Raw genomic sequence first — 20,736 nt, forward strand, 5'->3', positions numbered from 1 at the left:
CTTGATGTTTAATTCGCTGTCCTTTATGCCGGTAGGTGGCGTTATGAGTGAGTTTTTGAATTATTCGTTCAAACAGATTACTTAAAAATAGACAGTAATTACTTAAATGTGTAGTTTTTGACTCTGTTGTGAATTACAGAGCTTCAGAGCATGACTTTATCGAGCTATAAAAGTAAAACCGTTGCATTTTTAACACACACACACACACACACACACACACATATATAATAAATATATATACATATACATACATTATATATAGATATACATAAAATGTTCAATTATAAAAAAAAAAAAAAAAAAGCATTGGCTACAGTAAAGGCAGCTATAAATGTAATGCCTTACAACTATAGTAATGTCCATAATATTTTAAATACTATGTTTTTGAACCATACTGTAGTAAATTATTGCAATTCATTTGCTGTGGTAATATAACAACTATAGTAACAAAAAATACCTTAACTGATAGTGTACTTTTTTTCTACAACTATAGGGTATATTATACTACAATGAACTAGTTTACTGTAGTAAAAATGAAAGTATACTACAGTATTTATTAGCTTATCAATTCATTATAGTTATTACTACAGTACGCTGTAGCTTTCATTAAAGTCTTGGAAATACCATGAAATATCCAGTATAATATATATTAAATTAAATGGTTAAAAAAATAGTATTTACTATAAATCACTATAGTACTTTTTCATGTGCAGGATTGACTTAAATTAATAAGTGTAATTTATGCTTGAATTTTATATATTTCCGTAATTGTCATTTGTCATTATTTTGTGTACGCTAATTGTTTTATTTTCTTTTTAATGCATGCTGCTTGAGTCATATTCATTCCCTCATTTTGTTTACTCGTGATTCGTGTTTGTTTATTATGTACAACCAATTAAACGCTTCTTAACAGCCCACCCTCGAGTGTTTTGTGAGTACTTCATATCTCCCCTACTGTAAATGTTACAGTAAGAGTGCACACAGAAATAGCTTGTTTTATGTAAATGCAAAGAAGCATTTAATTGTTTGGAGGAAATATGCGCTTTGAGTTTACCTACATTTTAAGTTTATTTTACATTTTAATGAATTAACTTAAATCGAAACACCACGAAACAAGTCTAGGTGCTAGGTTCCTTTAGAAATCGAATAGCTTCATGGACAATCCCTCTCTCATCTCTTGCACACCCTAGTGCTCAGAGTAGGATACACACCAATAACATTCAGCCGCCTCACCTCTGCGTTGCTGCACATTTTCCCCAAACCGTTTTATTAGTTAAGAAAATATGCATCCACCAACATGTGAGCTCAAGCATAATTCATTTAATGAAAACACACAGATCCTCAAAGATCTACAGGTCTAGTAATGCATGCTCTTAGGCAGGTAATAATATACTACCCCAAATTTTCGTAAAACGTCGATAGTCTTTATTCGAAGCCTCTCCCAATGATCCTTTAAAAAAATTCTGACGCTAACAATTCAAGCAGGTCACAGCAAAACATACATTAGAACCAATTTTCAACGAAAAAGCGAAATCAAAGCCTTTAATAAATACATTTCAAGCTAACTTAAAATCAAACTAAGGACTTATATTTAAATAAAACAAGATTGTTTCTGCAAATATTATAAATCCTGGTGTTACGGGGTAACATAAAAACCTTCGGCGCTACTTGTTACAGTCTTTCTGCCGTCACCTTCCAAAGTTCCTGCAGAGGAGAGAATACATAACATTTGTTGAACACTGGTAATCAGAAAACTAAAATGAACAGCTCCCCCTAAAGGCAGTCAGAAGAGCGCGCTCGAGGGGATCAGAGCTAACAAAGCGTTTGACTACCATTGTACATGAAGCAATTTTCAAAGAAACGCTTGAATGGGTATTATTTACTGAGCAAATAAACACAGACATGTTCTCCTCACCAGCTGTTCCACTCTTTCATACTGCAAGAACTGAGGAAAGGAGCTCTTCACGGGCTCTACCGTGAAATTCATCTTCCCATCTGTCATCTGCTGTAACTGGTCTAGGCAGTGGCGGAAGTGATCATAAGCTTCGCAGGACACGTCCATGTGTCTTAGCGTGAAGTTGAATCTGCAGGAAATATTGAAAGCATCAAGATGGAACAAAAGGTCGAGGCCCTAAAATCATCGTCCTTAAGGCTATGGACAAATTGAGAATAACCGCACATAATAGCAAATATGTTCTTATATTAAAACGATGTGTTCTTTAATTGATTTATTAAATAGTTTTATTTGAATGAATTTGAATGTAATTGCTTTAAAAAAATATATATTTAAAATTCAAGAAAACAAAAATGTAATATTATATCATGTCAGTGTCTTTAAATTGTATTTATGTACTAATTTTATTCTTAATTTCAAATGTTTTAAAATAAAACACTTTTTAGGCTTGTTCTTCCTAATTTATATGTATAATTCTTTTTATTTGCTAATTATTGTACATAAATTTGATTAAATATTTTTTCAGGCAACGTACGTAACAGCAGATAATTTCTTATACTATAGTAATGTTTTTCCCTAATATAAAATACAAACGTATTTATTTCATTATGTACTAAACTGTCAAAAAAATCTAAAATACAGAGTATCTAGTATTCCACTGCGTCTAACACAGAACCATGTGTGTTGATTGAAGGCATCGAAAGCCATCCAAAATGGCACTACAGTAACGTTACGGTGCCAAATCTTCGAATAAAGCCATTATTTTTGTAACCCTGACAGCTATTCAAGCTAATTCGCTGCCTACCTTTCTATCAAAGTAATCTGAAATGATCAAAATGAATTTGTTCTTATACTTAATTAACACTTAACTACAGAGAATAAACTGTGATGAATGTCGAAGGTGGCTGATTAAATGTTGGTATGACTGTATGTGCCAATTATTTCAACCTTAACTCATTTAACGTATACTTTTATCAAGTAAATGATATAACAGCTACTATTTGCATTTAACGTTCTCACTAATATATACAAGCTTATTTATGTACTAATATTTTAAAAGTAAATTACACTATTGTTTCGATTCATTACCGTCGACACTAACAATGTAACAATGATGAATGTTAATGCTCATAAATAAGCTGCAAGCACATGTGCCTGTGACCTGAATGTCTCAGTGAGGCCGTTCTAACCTCTTTTCTATGGAGATGTAGGTTGTGCTGGGGTGCCGCATGTTGCTCGCAAGTCTGTATAACGTTCTGAACAGAGCATCCGTAAGATCGTCGTCATAACACACTGAAGGCGAAGTGCAAAAACATCCTTAACAAGTAACAAATTAATGCAATTCAGGCTTTCATCGCGCTTGCTGAGAGCGCCTTCATCTATTCATTCATTATGTTAATAGGCTCTCCAGTCTGTGGCGGTTTTTAAGGCAGTGGGTTCATTGTATAATTATGGAGAGCGCTCTTTGCAAATTTACCATCTGCGGCGATCACAAAAGTGGTATTATCGTGTAAGTCGGCTATTTCTGCGTCAGTCCAGCAGAACTCCAAATCAGCGTCTGGGGAGAGTTGAAATGCAGGGAAATGAGACGACGACCGCACGTTGACTTTCATAAGACCTATTTCACAAGTCAGCCTCCAAGGTATTATGAGTGTGAGGAAGCCCTGCGCATTATACTGCGTCAGCTGCCCTCACGTAGACTCTACTTCCCACTTACAAATGGATTCAACAGGAGGTGAGGAAAATGCGCGGCTCTAATAGGCGTAACTGGCTGCGTTACGATCTCGAATGTGGCTCGAAACCACACCAATTAGCAACTCGCGCCTGATTCTCCTTTAATTCTTACCTGTGCACAATTCGTCTGCCATCCAGTCCAGCTGACGCACTCTTATTTCGCTTTCTGTTGGATGTATGGAAGGGAAATCAAGACGAGGGAAAGAAAAATAACATCAAATTTGTGGGAAATCCATTAGTAAAAGCATTACGGAAGCCTCCTACCATGAGCTATGGGTTAAATAAAATGGCAGACGGTTTGGATTACATCAGTGAGCTTACGTCTTACCTGACAGACTTATGATGATGTTGAAATTTAGACTTTTTATATTTCTTAGACTGAGAACGTGCGTGAATGATTGAGCTCATAGAGTGTCACTTGTGCACAGCAGGTTTAAAACACACAAAAAACAGATAAAAAACTAAAAATATATATATATATATATATATATATATATATATATATATATATATATATATATATATATATATATATATATATATATATATATATAATACATCAACCTAAACTAAAATTCTATTCTATTCTAAAATGGCTTTTCAACACAGCTTATGATTACGAATTTGAGGGTTATTAGACTGATAAAAGTTCAATCAAGTCTAATCACCTTGGTTTTTATAAAGCTTTATAAAACAAAGATTGTCTTAAAACAGCTTCACAGTAATAAACAGGAAAATAACATTATTATGATGCAAATTTGATCAAATCCAAATTCTGCAAATCCAAAAGCAGCTCTAACAAGGCTTCATTGCAAGACTTACGTAGTTCAAGTCAGCATAATGTTTGAGTTTAGTCTAATAAATGCATGAAGTTCTGTCATGAAATATCATCACATCATTATAATCATAGCAGCTGATTGGTTCTTTTTGTATCAGCTGCTGCTCAACATTCAAACACTTGGCTAGTGCTTGCTGTAGCAGTTTGCAGCACACTTCAGAAACCCTCCACCCTCCCCAGCTCCACCTGTATCGATCTGCCACAGGGAGATCATGTATGATATGGGTGTTATTTCATGCTTGTTATATGTATTTCTTGCATGCTCGTGGATGTATCAGAACTTGCACATTCAAACCAAGAACAAACACATTAACATTGCCATGTACCCTACCATACTAAACTCTCAAGAGAGATGAGTCAAGTTCAGTGTCACATTCTGTGTCAAAACACCACTTCACTAAGATCTTACAACCTACAGCTAGTAGTCCCAGTGGGAACGTTATCTCCCAAATGAGGAGAGCAAGCCTACCCAGAATACCTTCAAGCCTCGAGGATGAGCTCTCGAAAAGCAGAACCACTCAGAAAGCCTCAATAACCACCTCAGTGTTGACTTTAGCAATTTAGCAATCGATTTCTTTAGAAAATAAGTATTATATATTATCACCGGACATTATGGAGAACATCCAGACAAACACTCCAGTTGTAGCCCCGATCAAGTACATGAATCGGTTATGAACTGAGGAAAAAATATTTTCATAGGAACCGTTATTTCACAAGCTTTTTTCACAGTCCTGCTATGTTAAATTCAAACTGTACTTCACGGAAGAACTGGCTTGTATACACTGTTCCGGTGGCACAGAATGGAGGAGCACACACACACACACACACACACACACACACACACACACACACACACACACACACACACACAGGCACCCTGCTGCTCCTTCTTTATGACACATCTTGATATGGTGTTAATGTTTACCTTGGGGTTCAAAGTGCTGCTTGTTCAGAGTCACATTTCTCTGACACATGCTCAGAAGGTCGTCACCAACATCTGCAAAACACAAAGATGTTTTCATTTAGCGAGCTAACGGCAAAACGTCCCTTCATCCATCCAAAACAAGCCATTTATTTTCTGAAGCCAATCACGGAAACTGAAATGTTTCGTAATGTACTGCGACTAATTCACACACTGGCGCAGGCTAAAAAGACTGCTAAGAAGAGACATTATAAGAGATGACATTACTATCCTGAATGAGACCGAAAACAAATTAGTGTCTCATTATGTGAGAGTTGCATAACACTGTCATGTTAATGTGTTCAAGTATTATTAGTGTGAAATTAAACAGACTAAATCAGGTGTAATAAAGTTTGGTCATTTTTTTTTGTGGAAATGAATTCTACTTATCGTCTTTTCTGATGATAGATGTAAATGTTCTATGTACATCACATATGTTTTTAGCATTTATCCCAATAGGCATACAGGTTACCATAATGGTTATGACCTACAATAATGTCGTATTTTTTTCCTCCCTATTTTAACAGCCAATATTAGATATTCAATTGTGCATGCTCATTTTCCATAGTTTTACGCATAAATTTGTACATTTATAATGTTTTAATGAAAATTCAAATAGGATTCATATACAATATTTCAGATTTCAACGCTGTATTTTCATAATTACATAATGGTCATTAACTGGTTATCGGAAAAATAAATAATGATCATTTTTTTATATCTGTGCTATGTGTTTGTCTTTTAATCCAGCTCATGCCTGATTTGCAGAAACAATTCCTTCTGATGTGTACTGTATATTTATCAAATTAGTTTTTCATCATAATCTAGTGGTTCAGAGTGGCAGAGCGAAATAATAGAAAGGGCCCGGCACAAATCTCACAGGAGTGAATGTGTTAATGAATACTGTGACACCATCCGCACAAAGCAATCAAACCACTAGCCGTTCCAGTCTACTACGCTACGATACAGATCAATGTTTCTCTCTCTCTCAAACACTCCAGAAACAGCTTTTGTCCGTATCCTGCTATCATACACAACGCAGACACAAACACCCGTTTATGAATAACACAATAATGCTGCGCACAGCAAAAGTCTCTTGTGAATAACATCTGGGTGTAATATCTACGAGCCTGTGTAATGTGTATTTCTTCTGTGGCCGCGGACCGTTACGGAGAGGCGCTTTGAAGATAAAGCGGTCTTTTATTGCCTTTTCATGCGCTTTTCTCTCTCTTTAAAATGACAGCTCTATCTGCTTCCGCTGGTCTGAGGACATCGATCTAATCATGCCAAAGACAGAGCTCTACAAGAAGATCTTCCTTCTTTATACCAGGCTGTGTTAAAGAAACTTACAGGAAAAAAAGCTAATGGCTGAAATGGCAGAAATCATTAAGACAAAAAAAAACAAACAAGCATAGTAATCACAGCATCACCATTAATTTACAATTTTGTGGAAAAATAAATAATACACAATTAATTATATATAGTTATATATATATATATATATATATATATATATATATATATATATATATATATATATATATATATATATAAAGTCTCTTATGCCCACCAATGCTGCATTTATTTGATCAAAAATACAATAAGAACAGTAATATTGCGAAATATTAATGCAATTTTTAAATTTCTATCTATCTGTGTGTCTATCTATCTATCTGTCTGTCTGTCTATCTATCTATCTATCATAGATTTTATACATTAAATAACTAGTAGCAAGAAGATCATCACCATGGACCATCTCCGATGCATTATTACCTATTTTTTGCTGATTTGAAGTTATAAACGCACAATTTCTTTTAAATGACAACAATAAAACAATGTAATAATAAAACCTCAACCACATCACCACCTGTGCAGTACACCGTTTTGGCCACCATTGCCACGACAATACTGGTTAGTCCTGTTCCAGCTCCAAGCTCAAGGACAGTGGCGCCTTTGAACATGTTTGCTCGTGCCAGGATGAAATCGGCCAATAGGAAAGCACCACGCCAGATCTGCAACGACAAACGACAACTCCGAACAATGCAGATGTAGAAGTAGATTCGATCACCCTTCGTCCCCTGTCCTCACCTGCTTCCCTACATCCTCCAGAGGCGTCGCCATAGTATGCTCTGTTTGAAACACATTTGATATCGTGTTACAATGTTACAGAACAGATCCATTAATTAACACACACCTCTAACGCAGCCCTCACCGATCTTAATGATTTCACGGGCACCATCCTCCTCCTCAGAATCATCCTCCTCGTCGGTCAGGGTTGCCGTGGATTGGCTTAGGATAATGGGACATACTGCATTCCTGTTACAGCTGCTGTTTCTGGGCCTCCTGACCACATCCAGGTCCCCATCTTCATCCCGAGGGACAATCGACGCGTCTGTGCTCTCACGGACAGGAGACAGGCTGCTCGAGTCCTTCCCATTGGAGTCCCGCAGAATCCTGAACTTCGAAGTGAAGACTGGACATACAGATGCAAATCCATTTTCAGAAAACATACAAAGGTGTTACTGATGTAACGGCAGACGTGCAGATGTCGAGTCAGCTGTAATGAAGTAATGAAACGTGGCTGTGACGGACAGAATGAGAGCGGCTCTTTAGCAGATTTCCGCCTACTCTTTATTAGTAATGACCATGCACGAGTCTGCCTTTGACAGGATCATCAATTTAGTTTCTAAGAAAAGAGTCTTTACATCATTTAGATGGATTTCTTCGCGGTGCTGATAAAAAGGTATTGATTAAGCAGTTTTATCTGTATGCTTTACCTAAGAGAGTAATATAAATTATACTTTTCAAATGTTTTTCCCCCGAGGTCCATTTATAATGTTAGCAAGGATTTTTTTTCAGTGTACTTTGAGAAACGCAAAATTCAGAAGAAGTTTATTTATTCAAAATAAAAATCTTTAATTACACCAGTGATATCTATACTAACACTTTTGATCAATTTAAAATATAAATATTAATCTATTTCAAAAACATCTCACTGATCCCAGAGATCTTATCCCTCCCTATCCTTTTCTGCCTAAACGCGGCTCTGTTCACACAAATTATTTGTGATCCAGCTTCATCTACACAAAAAGTGAGTATAAGGGCTGTTGTGAATCTTCTTTCCTAAAATCACCTTTCCTAATAATGTGCTGAAGTCTGCTCACCGCTCCACGGGAGAGAGGGGTAAACTCATTAGCATTTAAAGCAACATTGACTAGAACGGCTTGCTGAAAATAGACCTGTGACAGAATAAAAGAGGTGTTTTTTACACCAACATTGAGAAATTCTAACCAAAGTGTGTGAATTTTCATTAAGACCCTAAAGAATCAAATCAACTTGGAAAACAGACATCCGATGACCCCTTTAAAGTCACATTGATAGAGAAAGAATGGGCACAGAACTTTATCAAAAGTTTAAAATTGTGATTTGTGGCTGATGGAGTCCGCACAGCATGCATCTTATTATTCAAGAGCACAACCGTAAGGCTCAGTTTTACAGTGTCAGCTCCAGTCTAGCGTTGTAAAGGTCACCTCATCTAAAGTGTTCAAAATCTTGCTCTTTTTGTTTTTCTAAGAACAGTGACAGGTCGTGTATGCTATAATTTCAGCTTCATTTGAGCCTGGCTGCTCTGGTGAGGATAATGAATCACAGGCTATGCAGCTGCGCTCGTGGTCACATCAGGGGTTTAAGGAACAGAATAGGCCACCCAGCATTGCTTTCCATGTATTTAGACCCTGACCTTGCGCTGATAAATGTTGTGAGGCTGGGCATTATCGACCAGGAACACAGCAGAAAAAGGAAAATAGCGTTTACATTTCCAGAAATTGCTGTTTATTGTACAGTTTGCCCACATAATAAATCCTATACTTTATATATACATCTATCTATCTCGATATGCAGATAAATTTAGAAGGATAATAGCCTTATAAAGGTCACACCTATGTATACTGGGAATGGTTGACAGCCATTTTATAAATACTTAAGTCACACATGGAAAGCCAATAACGACTCTCTAATGTTTAATATGGAATACTGCCTTGAAATTATGTCATTTATAAACATGCCAAAACTAAGTGTCAAGTAAGAGAAATACATTTTATATATACATATACACACACACATATATATATATATATATATATATATATATATATATATATATATATATATATATATATACATATATATATATATATATATATATATATATATATATATATATATATATATATATATATATAATATATATATATATATACACACACATATACTATATATATATATATATATATATATATATATATATATATATAATTAAAAAAAAGGATTATGCAAACATTATGCTATTATGCATTCTGCTATGATGATGCTACAACAGCCAAAGATACTTTGAGAAACATTGCAGCCCTGGTGACCTAAACAGCTTTGCTACACCAGTCTTTAGGGGATTTTATAGTCTTTGGAGGGAATTTTCTTTGATGAACTACACCTTTAATTTTGTATTTATTATAATTCATCAAATGATACTAAATAAAAAAATCTCCTCACAGATAACGGTAAACGTTTTCAATCGATTTGTTTAATTCAGGAATTTGGTAAATGGCTCTCTTAATGAATGGTGCTTTGAATCAGTGGTACACATGAGTCCCTCAAAACATGGATTCAATTCAGAAACTAAGCACAGATGTGTTGCTCTGAGATGCGCAACAATACTGTTAGGGCTTTAAAGGTAATATATTCTTTGCGAAATTGACAACCTTTTTGCTGAACCATTGTATAAAATCACATATAAACTATATCCATATATATCAATAGATAGATACATAAATGCATATCTATCTATAGATATCTAAAGAGAGAGAGAGAGAGAGAGAGAGAGAGAGAGAGAGAAAGAAAAAAGAATCATGGTGTACTGATTATAGCTAAAAGTATACTAACATTTGTAAGTGCAGTATATTATCCCTGTGTACAGAATGCATAAATAGTTCAAAATGTACACATTTATTCCTGACACAAAACTGAATTTTCGACAGTCATTGCTAATCTTCACCGCATTAAATGATCCTTGCTGAGTAAAAGCCCTGCAGTAAGCAATTAGTATTCATTTCGAACACAGGCAGGTATCTTCCAGCTCTCCTTACCTGGCTGTCCTACGCTGTTTAGTCTCTTCATGAGATGGCAAGAGTTTGGTGTCAGCAGGTGCACATCAGACAGAACAGTGTCACTTCTAAATGTGACCTGGTCCATGGCCAAGTCTGCATGGCACTCTATCAAGGACGCAGCTCTGGGAAATAGAGCAATTTCATTCATATTCATCTCACTCTCCTTCTTAAATGCATTACGACGTCCGTACGCACTAAAGAGAAATTATGATAAATTTGGCTTGGGAAGCTATGAGAGAACTTCTCTATAAGTTACGTTTAAGACGACTTAAAATGAACGCTTGGCTTTTGTTCGGGAACCACTGAAAGCTATTATAATCTTTTAATAATAATATATGCAAGTGGGCGTGGCCATACGCTTCTCTGTAACTCAAAAGCCACTTTCTTTCTGATCGTTCCCTACAAACTTTCTCGCAGCAAAAATAACTAAATATAACTAAACCCTTAAACGTGGTAACGTAAATCGGCTAACTGGGAATTACAACTTTGGTTTAGAAAGTTTAGTACCGTATAGGTAAGCAGCTCACTAGACCTACACACTCTAGTCTGCAGTATCTTCGTACCTCGCAGTCTCGTAGTAGTAATCAGCTTTGGGGCAAAGAGCTGACAATATTTACCGACTATCTGAGTTTACATATTTTTTATGTAGTGTAGACCAAGAGTATTAAATCATACTAAAATAAGAGCGCAACGATATGACAAGATACCTCCAAGAAAGGTTATATCGCAGCTTACGAGACTTGCGTGAGTGTTACATTAAAAGCAGACCGTGTGCGTAACACCACTCTGAAAACAGTTCCAACGTAAGAAAGGCGCATGACACACAGGTATACGGTATGAATGCATTTGCTGTATTAATTATTTTGAGTTTCTTTTGTTCACGTTGAAATACAATTGTACATATTTATATAAACTATTTTAACAGTATTTATTTTTTTATATTATTCAATTCATTGTAATACTTTATTATTGCTGTTATTTTAAATATACAATAATTATTATGAATTTAAATGACTCCACATGTCAACTTATATTTTTATAAATGTTATTTTATTATTTGGCACATCACAAACGAAACGATATTAATTATTATTAAATGTTTCCCACGTTTATTATTTACACGAATAAAACCACAGCAATAATAATTTCGTTAATGAATTATAAACAATTGCCGTCAAAAGGACTTTGTAAGAAAAAAGCTTTTAACTCATACTGTGCTGCTATTATTTCTAAGCATGATTAAAAATGCTGAAACTATTATTATTATTAGATTTTATTATAATTTTTTTTTCATCGTACATTGACATCTGACGTGAAAGACTACGATCAAACTAATTTAGCGGTCCCTGTGGTAATCATCTGATAAAAACAAACAAAGGTATGCATGCTAATGAGAGAAGGGGGACGATAGCATCTGTAGCAATTGCGACTATAACTAATCACGCTTTGTGGTTTTTAATCACCAGTGGTATTTATTTGTAGAGAGAGAGAGAGAGAGAGAGAGAGAGAGAGAGAGAGAGAGAGAGAGAGAGAGAGAGAGAGAGAGAGAGAGAGAGAGAGAGAGAGGACCATACTGCCCTCTTTTGGTAAAAGCGCCCTTCAATAGCGGTTAATAGATAAACAGCACAGCATCCAGCGAGGGGTTTCCAGAAGGGCAGCGCTGAGGGAAAGAACAGCACGCAAAGCACTAAAGAACGAGGGGTTTCTCTTCAAACACTACATTCAGACAAAATGAAAATCACTTTCACGGGTTTGGCCAGTTTCGTGGCCACCTTTGGTGTCCTCAGCTTTGTCGGTCTCGTTCTGGCGATCGGAACCGATTTTTGGTACATCATTGACACTTCTAAGAGAGAAAACAGTTCCTCCGTGTCTCTGAGCTCCCATTCTGGACTGTGGAGGACTTGTAACTGTAAGTCCCTTTACTTACTTGCGTTTGACGCGCGGCTTGACGTTCGTTTTTAACGCGTGAGGTTTCCGTGCAGGTGTGTGAAGTTAGCCTGTTCTCTGTTCGCAGTTCATAACCAATGCTGGCCGTTCATGAATCCCTTTGGAGCGGGAAGAAACGTATCAGAATCGCAGAGGCAGATACTAAGTAAGCCCCCATGTGTCCTGTCATCCTCATATTTCATATTTGTAGTAGACTATTCATAGTATGTGATCTGTTCAGTTTAAAGCTCTTTTGTGTGGTTTTATAGGCTATATGTGCTCTGTGTTTTATTCTTTCAATGTTTAAATATTTATTTGCAAGGTTTTTATAAAGTATCTGATATACAATAAAATTATGCATTTTATTGGACTTATAACTGTTCTGTAAATTAGATTAAAAATAGATAAAAACTTCACAAACTTTTTTATTTTATTTTAATTGTATTTCTATGTTTTTAAAATTATCATTCAACCGAAACCGCGCACTTTCTGTGTCGTATCTCAGCTGAACAAAACTCTCTCATTTATGATTATCAGAGGAGTGAAGCTTGACACAGCGGCAGGAAGTCAGAGCGTTTATTACCTGTTTGCACTTCACAGCCCGCAGCCCCATAAGATATATTTCGGCAATGTCACAACGAATAAAGCAGCGGTAATAATTCCAATATTAAAAGAGATTCCTCAGTACTTTAGCATCTTTCCCCCCCCATTCCCGAAGTTTTTAAATAAAATAAAAAGTTTGAAAAGTCATTTTAAATGCATCTATGATAGCAGAACGCGTGCTGCAAACTAAAGGAATATAGATATATCTGCATTAATATATTGCATAATTTAAATTAAAATATGTAGATATGAGAACAAGGACCAAAGCTTTGCCGTTGCCCTATTATCTTTGGATTGTCATGGAAACATTCTTCAATCAGAGGGCAGAAACAGCTGTGAAAGTGCACCACACTGAACCATGGCATGTGTTTTTCCTCTATTATTTGCGGGCCACCTGCCAGCACACCCCCAAAAATTATTTCCTTTGTTTTAATTTTTCTTCCCCCCAACATAATTTCATAACCTGCGCAGACGCTCGACATCACTCCAAAATTCTCGTCTTTTTTAGTGCCAAAAAATCACCGGGAACCGTTTATTTTGTTTTAAAACGAGCCAATAAATGCACGATTGCATTTGCGGCTCGCAAAAAGTGTTAATAATTCATAGCACTGACGACCGTGGAAAGGCCATTAAGAAAAGCGAACGAAATTGAGACACAAAAGAATCCAGCTCGTGCATCGCGCGCAATCAAATAACACTCTTGCCTGAGTCATTCAAGGCACCGAATCTGCATTTTAAAATTCACACGCGCGACACCTGTAACATTATTTGTACCTGCCACAAAGGACTGTAATGAGGTTGTAAAACCGAGATTATCTCAGATTCAGGACCCTTAAACTGGCTCGATTGGATTAGCTTTCTGTTGCGCTTTGAACAATAGACTCAATAAGTCTGGGTTGCCACGATGCTGCTTTGATTAGATAGTGGCCGCTGCACAAGGCTTAGCTGAATTCCCCCCCGAAGCTAGTTCGATATTTCTTTCCCTGCATCCGCGCTGGATCGTTCTCCTGAAAGGTAAACCTTTGGAGAACTGGTCAAAGAAACACCTTACGGTCAACAAAATGTTTATTGCTGCCCCAAAAATAGTGCAGAATCAGGAGATGCGCCTGTCCGATTCAATCACTTTACGGACGGACATATTGTGACTGCTCCAGAATGAAAATAATAGCCGGCCTGATTATAATATGACAGTGTGATCTTTGACTTGATTGTCAATGACAGCCCGTCGTCACTGTCTGCGCTGCCTGTTGCGTTTCTTTGCGGAAAATGTCCAAACATGTCAATATGGAGCCCAGCAATTTGAATTGGGCTTTGCATTAACTTAAAAAGCAGACTATTCTCGGAGTCAATCAACAAGCGAAAAAATGCTGTCTTTCAATATAAGTGCATATAAATTCATACATTACAACAAAAATGTCTCCTATAAGGTCTCCTTCACATCCCATCATGACTAACAGCTTTTTGTGGTCCATAATGAAGCCATTAAAAAATCCATCACCTTGAACTTGCTGTGCTATCTTTTATCTTAATGCTTAATAGATGCACAAGGACTGTGCCTCTTTTTTTTTTAAAACCCACAAATCAATACAAACTCCGGTCTCCAATAATGTCGGCATGTTCGGCAATATAAAATGTGTATGTTTACATCAATTATATAAATAGGGCCTATGTAGATAAATAATGATGATTATTTATTTAGTGTACAATTTATGGCAAATACAATATATAATACAATTTAAAATAGTTTCTTTTGCTCACCAGGTCATATTTAGTCAAAAATAGTACATTTAAATATTATGTATTCCTGTGAACACACAAACAAAAACACATGAGCATTGTAATGTGCTCAAGAAACATTTCCAATTTCAGAATTATTAGATAAAATAGAACACTCTAAATTTATGTTACATGTTTTGTAACAGTAGAAATTACTTGCCACAAATTTACTGCCACTTTACAATTAATTCAGTGCATCTTTGTTTAATAAAAATATGAATTTCTTAAAAAACAAACAAACAAAAAATCCCCATCTAGATACATAAATAAATGTATGCATTCGTCATGCAAAACCTCTCATTTATTAACATACGTACGGTAATCGTCTACATATTGTAAACGTATGTATCTGAAAAAAAAGAGATTAATAAGAGAATAGTACAGTACTCACAAAGTCTCAAAAGCTGCCTTTTGACCGCAGTCTACACAAAGAAAGTCAAACGAGCTTTTCGCGTTCACTCACCTGCAGCTCCTAGGCCGGCTTCCAGCTGTTTCCTTTAAAAACGATCGGCTAATATATTATTACTGGGCTGCTCAAAGAACACAGGTTTAAGTCATTATGAACCCAGTGGTTAGAAAGCCTGTGAATGAGTGGCATGGCGAAATATTCTTATTGTACATGAATACCTTCATATACGACCTCATATTTTAAAAGCGTAACATCGAAACAGCCAAGAACGCCGGCAGCTGCTGCTTGCATTTGGGGAAACTGTGTCACAAATGGCAACTTCACACAATGCCTCTCATCACACAATGAGGAACAAATATCATTACATAAAGCTTTCAACTGATGCTGATTAGTCTCGCTGATTACCATTCAGAATGAATAAACAAAAGCTTTTCAACGCCACAAAAGTTTTAGCAAAAGTAGAAAAAATTAATTGGGTCAATTCCAACTTAACGCCCCAGAAACACACCGATTTTTCACGATTGCCCCAATGGTCAGGCTGTGATGGTTTGTTGCGCCGAACATAAAAGTAGCGATTTTCAAATTAGTCCAATTTGCATGACAAAGACTGGACACCACGAGTGGAAAAAATCATCATGAATCAAGCGGGACCGTGACGCATCCAGATCACTTCTCTTTCCAGACATGCAGGGAACGTTCATCGTCCTGCTGCCTCTCAGTGTGATCGTGCTGTTTATCGGAGGAATGCTGGGCTTCATCAGTATGTTGGCGCGGGCCTACCTGCTGCTCCTCCTGACCGGAGTGCTGCTTCTGTTCGGCGGTGAGCGTCACTCTCGCTTTTACGTCTGATTGATCTTCGTGTGTGGCGTGAATATTTATTTTGCCAACATCTCGCTTGACAGAGCATCTGGAGCTCTGGACAGTTTTGATAGTAATGAATAAGCTTCACGCGCAAAAAATGTAGTCTCAATATTGAGTTTTCAGACATATGATCAAATTAGCATTTTTTTAGTATTGTTTGTATTATATTATTTAGCATAAAATATCCATAGATGCTCATGGAAATACATTTTTCTGCAACAGCTGTATGCATTTTAAGAGATTTTCGATCCATTAACATGTCTTGGCATATATATGCAAGCGCAGCAGCACACATATATATATATATATATATATATATATATATATATATATATATATATATATATATATATGTTGTCGTGATTTTGCTGAGACATGTTCATGGATCAATATTTTACATTGATCCTGGAACAACATCACCACTCCCAAAAACATAGACCTAAGCCTATCCCTAGCTCTAAACCTAACCCTACCCATAATTCATCCCTAAAATCAATCAGAGTGAAATGATAGCTGAGTAGCAAGGGTACAGAAGCACCTAACCCTTGGTGTAAACCTAAAACTGACCTTTCCTTTATCCCTCAATTGTGATCGGTTGATTGGGATGGTGTTCCAGGATCAACAGGGCCATTGATCCAGGAGCATTTTGTACTCCGTGAATCACATTCACTGTTTGGGAAGAGCTTTTTCCTTTGCATACAGTTCTATTCATGATAGAACTTTAAAAAGGGGGACTTGGGGGGGGCATCGACACTGGAATACATTTTTTTTATCCGGACCCGTTTAACTGTTGCTGCTCTTTTACACAGACACTGGTTCATGTTTTAAAATGGAATACCTACCCGCATCGTTTTTTTTTTTTTTTTTTTTTTTGAGAAAATACAGATTCGCTTGAAATCCCTCTCAGGATAAAAGCCTGTCTCTTTTAAGATTTACTCAGTACCTATGACAGAGGAAAGCAAATGTTGCTTTGCAGATGCCATGGCAACAACTAAACCCAATATGGCCTCTGAACTTAATCAGATTGATATTAAATCATTGTTAAGCAGCGATGCCCCTAAATGTCACCAGCTTACAGATCATAGCCAATAAAAGACTGTATTTCATGAAGATCGTTCATCAGCCTCCTCTTTAAGATACCAGCAGGAACTGATGGGCTCTGATGATGATAGGGGTTCTCAAACGTCATGGGCTTTTTAAAGTAAAAAGGGCACCAGCACGAATGGATTGTTTTTAAGTACAATGACTCATTGGAGGGCCGCGTTAGACTCCTTTCACTGTCAATGCCGCGTAGACGGCGGAACAAAAGGTTCAATTACGATATGTGTCTTTCCATTGAAAAAGTTAAATTGAAATGGCAATCACCTTATTGGACACACCTTATTTTCTACTATTTTACACATTTTAGAAGAAATAAAACAACACAAATGAACATATAAGTGAGTTTACAACCCAATTATTTATATACTATCAAAAAAAACCCAAAAACCGATCTGGTCCAACTACAACTAAGTTTTGACTAATTGTAAAATATTATTAGTAATATAATAATATAAATAAGTAGCACATTATCAAAGGTGAAATATGTTGATTCTGCGCTATAGTGTCATTAAGCAGAACTACAAAAAGAATGCATTTCCAAACGTTCATCACACCCTTATTCTTATCATTAAGATATTACTTCCTCATCCGGGTCTTGACGTGTGGCAAAAAAGAGAGCATTTTAATTGAAACCCAAATCCCAAAATGCCATTTACCTTTGTTTTACCTCTGTTGTCGGTCTCTGTGTATTTTGGCTTGCACTTCTGTTGCCAAATACTGATAGTTCACCCAAAAATGGCTGGTTGTTCCAAACATTTAGAAATGTATTTCTTCTGTTGAATACGAAAGCAGAATGTGGGTGAAAAGAAGAGTTGCCACTGACTTCTATTTCATTTTTTGCCCATAATATCGAAGACAGCGGCTACCGTCAATCGTTTGTTACCAACATTCTTCAATATATATATATTTTTTATATACAGAATGACCTGAGGGCAAACAGGAATTTAGGTTTTTGGGTACAATCCCATGCAGCGGGCCGCTGTTTTGACGGTGCTTGGGATGCCAAGTTGTGTATAATTGGGGAAATGTATGGCACACTTATAGCAGTTGACTGCAATAAATGCATTTTGAAATAAAACAATTGTAAAAACGTAACTATTTATCAGGTGTGATTACTGTCCGGTATCGGTGCAATGAATTGCATGATAGGTGATAAGAATTGTAAGAATTTAGAGGTTAAAACCAGTGGAGAATGTCTTACAAACCTCTGTCTTTCTGCTCTGTTCTTTACAGCTGTTCTCTCATTGGCTGGAATTTGTGTCTACATGGCTCACTCTGCAGCTGCCTTCAAAGAGGCTGTGCACATCTCTGGCCACAAAACCCTGGAGGACATTGAGATTTACTTTGGCTGGTCTCTGATTCTAGCCTCTGTCTCTTTTGTTGGAGAACTCTGTACCGCCGTGGCGTTCCTGCTTACCTCAGCCAGAGTGAGCCAGCTGACCAATCAGGAAGAACATGATTACTGACGCGTTCTGAATCAGAACCGTTCTAAAGACAGGAGACGATTACGAAGAAAATTAAATCGATGTTTACATATTTATATTTTAAAGGGATAATGAATGTTTTAGTACATTTCAGTGTGCAATTTTAGCAAGGTCGGGGGTCAGGTTTCTCGGCTACCTGGGGAGGTTTGTGAAATTTATTATAGAAATACCACCGCTAAGTTAAACTAATCAAATAGTTAATAATAACAGTAAAAAAACACTTTGTTATGGGACTGATTCTCATTATTAACTAGCTTCGTATTAGCAATTACATATTGGCAGTATAGCAATATTGGCATATTTTTCATGACTATATTCTACATCCTAGACCCACACAATGCATAAATTCAACAATCACCTTATTAACTATTCTTATGCAGCAAATTAGGAGTTTACTGAGGTCATGGTTTGTTTAATGGCAAGAATCGAATCTTGCAATAAAGTGTGACCTAATAAGAATAATAAACATGAAAATGTAAAACATCTTTTTAAGGTGGTATTATATATATATGTGTATATATATATATATATATATATATATATATATATATATATATATATATATATATATACATATATATGTGTGTGTGTGTATTGTATTTTACTTGTAATTATGTTAATTTTGTATGTTTATTACTTTGTGTCTCTCTGGGATTTTTCTGAGTCACAATAAAAGAGTTTTGACCCTGTATGTTGTCATTTGTATCTTTTTAACTTTGCAATATTGCAAAATTTCATATGCAATATTGAATTTATAGCGAACGATGACTATTTATTACCAACATGCGTGCCGACTTACACGTAGAGTGCTGATTTAGACCTAGATAAGATGAAGCTCAACAGTTACTAGCAGTGTGCCTACTTGACCACCTGACCTTAAATCTTGCTAAATAAATATTCACAGTAATACAGTTTTAATAAGGCCAAAATGTTAAATCTTTCCATTTTCACTGAATTATATTGTGACTATTGCATGGACGAAAGCAGCTGCTTCAGCCTCTCCAGATGGCCGGACCTGTCCCTCACAGATAGCTTGTTATAAAATCATGCTGTAAATGGACGGCAGACATTGCTTTATTGCGAAAAATTACACAGCAATTTTACAATCAACCTGACTGACTTACAGATAGATTTCTATAATTACTGAGGGACTTGTAGAAAATATACTTTTAGCTATTAATGCTTTTCAATTAACTGTCAGGAGGTTTAATCAAATGTTTTGATCTCGGTTATCTAAGATGTGAAAAGTATTGATTTTGGGCTTGTGTGAGGTGACTCAGACGTAATACAAAAAAAAATAAAAAATCAAGAGATGATGAATGGCTTGAAGAGAATCGGCTTAAGCTTAAATATCGAAATCGAAATCGAAAAAAAGGATGCAAATCTTCCTGTTTAAATTTAATGTAAGGATTTGACAGGGTGAAAAATGATGTGTGAGTTTGATATTAATTTTCAGTGCAGTCTTGAATATGTATTTTATATTATGATTATCGCGTTGTTTCTCATAAGGCCATAATACATTGCATTGAAATAATAAGCAAAATGCCACTTAAAATAATTTTGAATGGAGAATAGTTTATATCACACTGAAGGATATCAGACAATAAAAAACAATGAAGTTTGCGAAGCAGTCCACCCCAAAATTAAAATGTACTCACCTTCAAGGTGTAGATGAGTTTTGGAGACATTTAGCATTACATGATTTGCTCATCAACTAATGGTCTTCAGGGAACGGGTGCCAACAGAATAAGAGTCCAAACATCTGATATAACTCACAAATAATCCACAAGAACCTACTGTCTTCAGAGGCAAAAGCTGCATGTTTGTAAAAACAAATCCATAACGGATTCGTTTTAACTTTAAAACGTTGCTTCCGGACAAAATAATCTATAATAATGGCTCCATTCCCAGCTGCCCCCTCGCATGA

General features: G+C 36.1%; 2 protein-coding genes across 5 annotated transcripts; one reads left to right on the forward strand and one right to left on the reverse strand.

The window, feature by feature from the left end:
- Positions 1-1,300: 1,300 nt before the first annotated feature.
- mettl22 (methyltransferase 22, Kin17 lysine) lies at positions 1,301-11,411 on the reverse strand. Of its 4 annotated transcripts, none has more exons than XM_043235244.1 (11): positions 11,357-11,411; positions 10,629-10,771; positions 7,700-7,960; positions 7,576-7,616; positions 7,355-7,499; positions 5,452-5,523; positions 3,801-3,854; positions 3,432-3,512; positions 3,145-3,247; positions 1,916-2,084; positions 1,301-1,704 (listed from the first exon to the last, which is right to left on the reverse strand). In XM_043235244.1, exons 2-11 carry the CDS (start codon positions 10,732-10,734, stop codon positions 1,672-1,674), a joined length of 1,065 nt encoding a protein of 354 aa, XP_043091179.1. In that variant the 5' UTR covers positions 10,735-10,771; positions 11,357-11,411; the 3' UTR covers positions 1,301-1,671. The 4 variants fall into 4 exon arrangements, with proteins under 4 accessions (XP_043091179.1, XP_043091181.1, XP_043091180.1 ...); XM_043235246.1 differs by having other exon boundaries at positions 11,213-11,404; XM_043235245.1 differs by having other exon boundaries at positions 11,157-11,393.
- Positions 11,412-12,221: 810 nt separating this feature from the next.
- On the forward strand, positions 12,222-19,488 carry LOC122341833 (transmembrane protein 114). Its single transcript, XM_043235480.1, has 4 exons — positions 12,222-12,558; positions 12,664-12,741; positions 16,046-16,183; positions 18,559-19,488. Exons 1-4 carry the CDS (start codon positions 12,381-12,383, stop codon positions 18,789-18,791), a joined length of 627 nt encoding a protein of 208 aa, XP_043091415.1. The 5' UTR covers positions 12,222-12,380; the 3' UTR covers positions 18,792-19,488.
- The last annotated feature ends 1,248 nt before the right edge of the window (positions 19,489-20,736 follow it).

This window comes from Puntigrus tetrazona, chromosome 3 (assembly GCF_018831695.1).
Source record: "Puntigrus tetrazona isolate hp1 chromosome 3, ASM1883169v1, whole genome shotgun sequence".
Taxonomy (NCBI): Eukaryota; Metazoa; Chordata; class Actinopteri; order Cypriniformes; family Cyprinidae; genus Puntigrus; species Puntigrus tetrazona.

What these genes read in the sequence shown, in the direction of transcription:
- LOC122341833 (XM_043235480.1), top strand. Translation starts at nt 12,381, where the DNA reads ATGAAAATCACTTTCACGGGTTTGGCCAGTTTCGTGGCCACCTTTGGT. An exon ending in ATCGCAGAGGCAGATACTAA is followed by an intron (nt 12,742 to 16,045) that starts GTAAGCCCCCAT and finishes TTCTCTTTCCAG; the next exon opens with ACATGCAGGGAACGTTCATC. An exon ending in AGTGCTGCTTCTGTTCGGCG is followed by an intron (nt 16,184 to 18,558) that starts GTGAGCGTCACT and finishes TGTTCTTTACAG; the next exon opens with CTGTTCTCTCATTGGCTGGA.
- mettl22 (XM_043235243.1), bottom strand. Translation starts at nt 10,803, where the DNA reads ATGAATATGAATGAAATTGCTCTATTTCCCAGAGCTGCGTCCTTGATA. An exon ending in AAACAGCGTAGGACAGCCAG is followed by an intron (nt 7,961 to 10,628) that starts GTAAGGAGAGCT and finishes CTGTATGTCCAG; the next exon opens with TCTTCACTTCGAAGTTCAGG. An exon ending in TTTTGTGATCGCCGCAGATG is followed by an intron (nt 3,248 to 3,431) that starts GTAAATTTGCAA and finishes CTTCGCCTTCAG; the next exon opens with TGTGTTATGACGACGATCTT.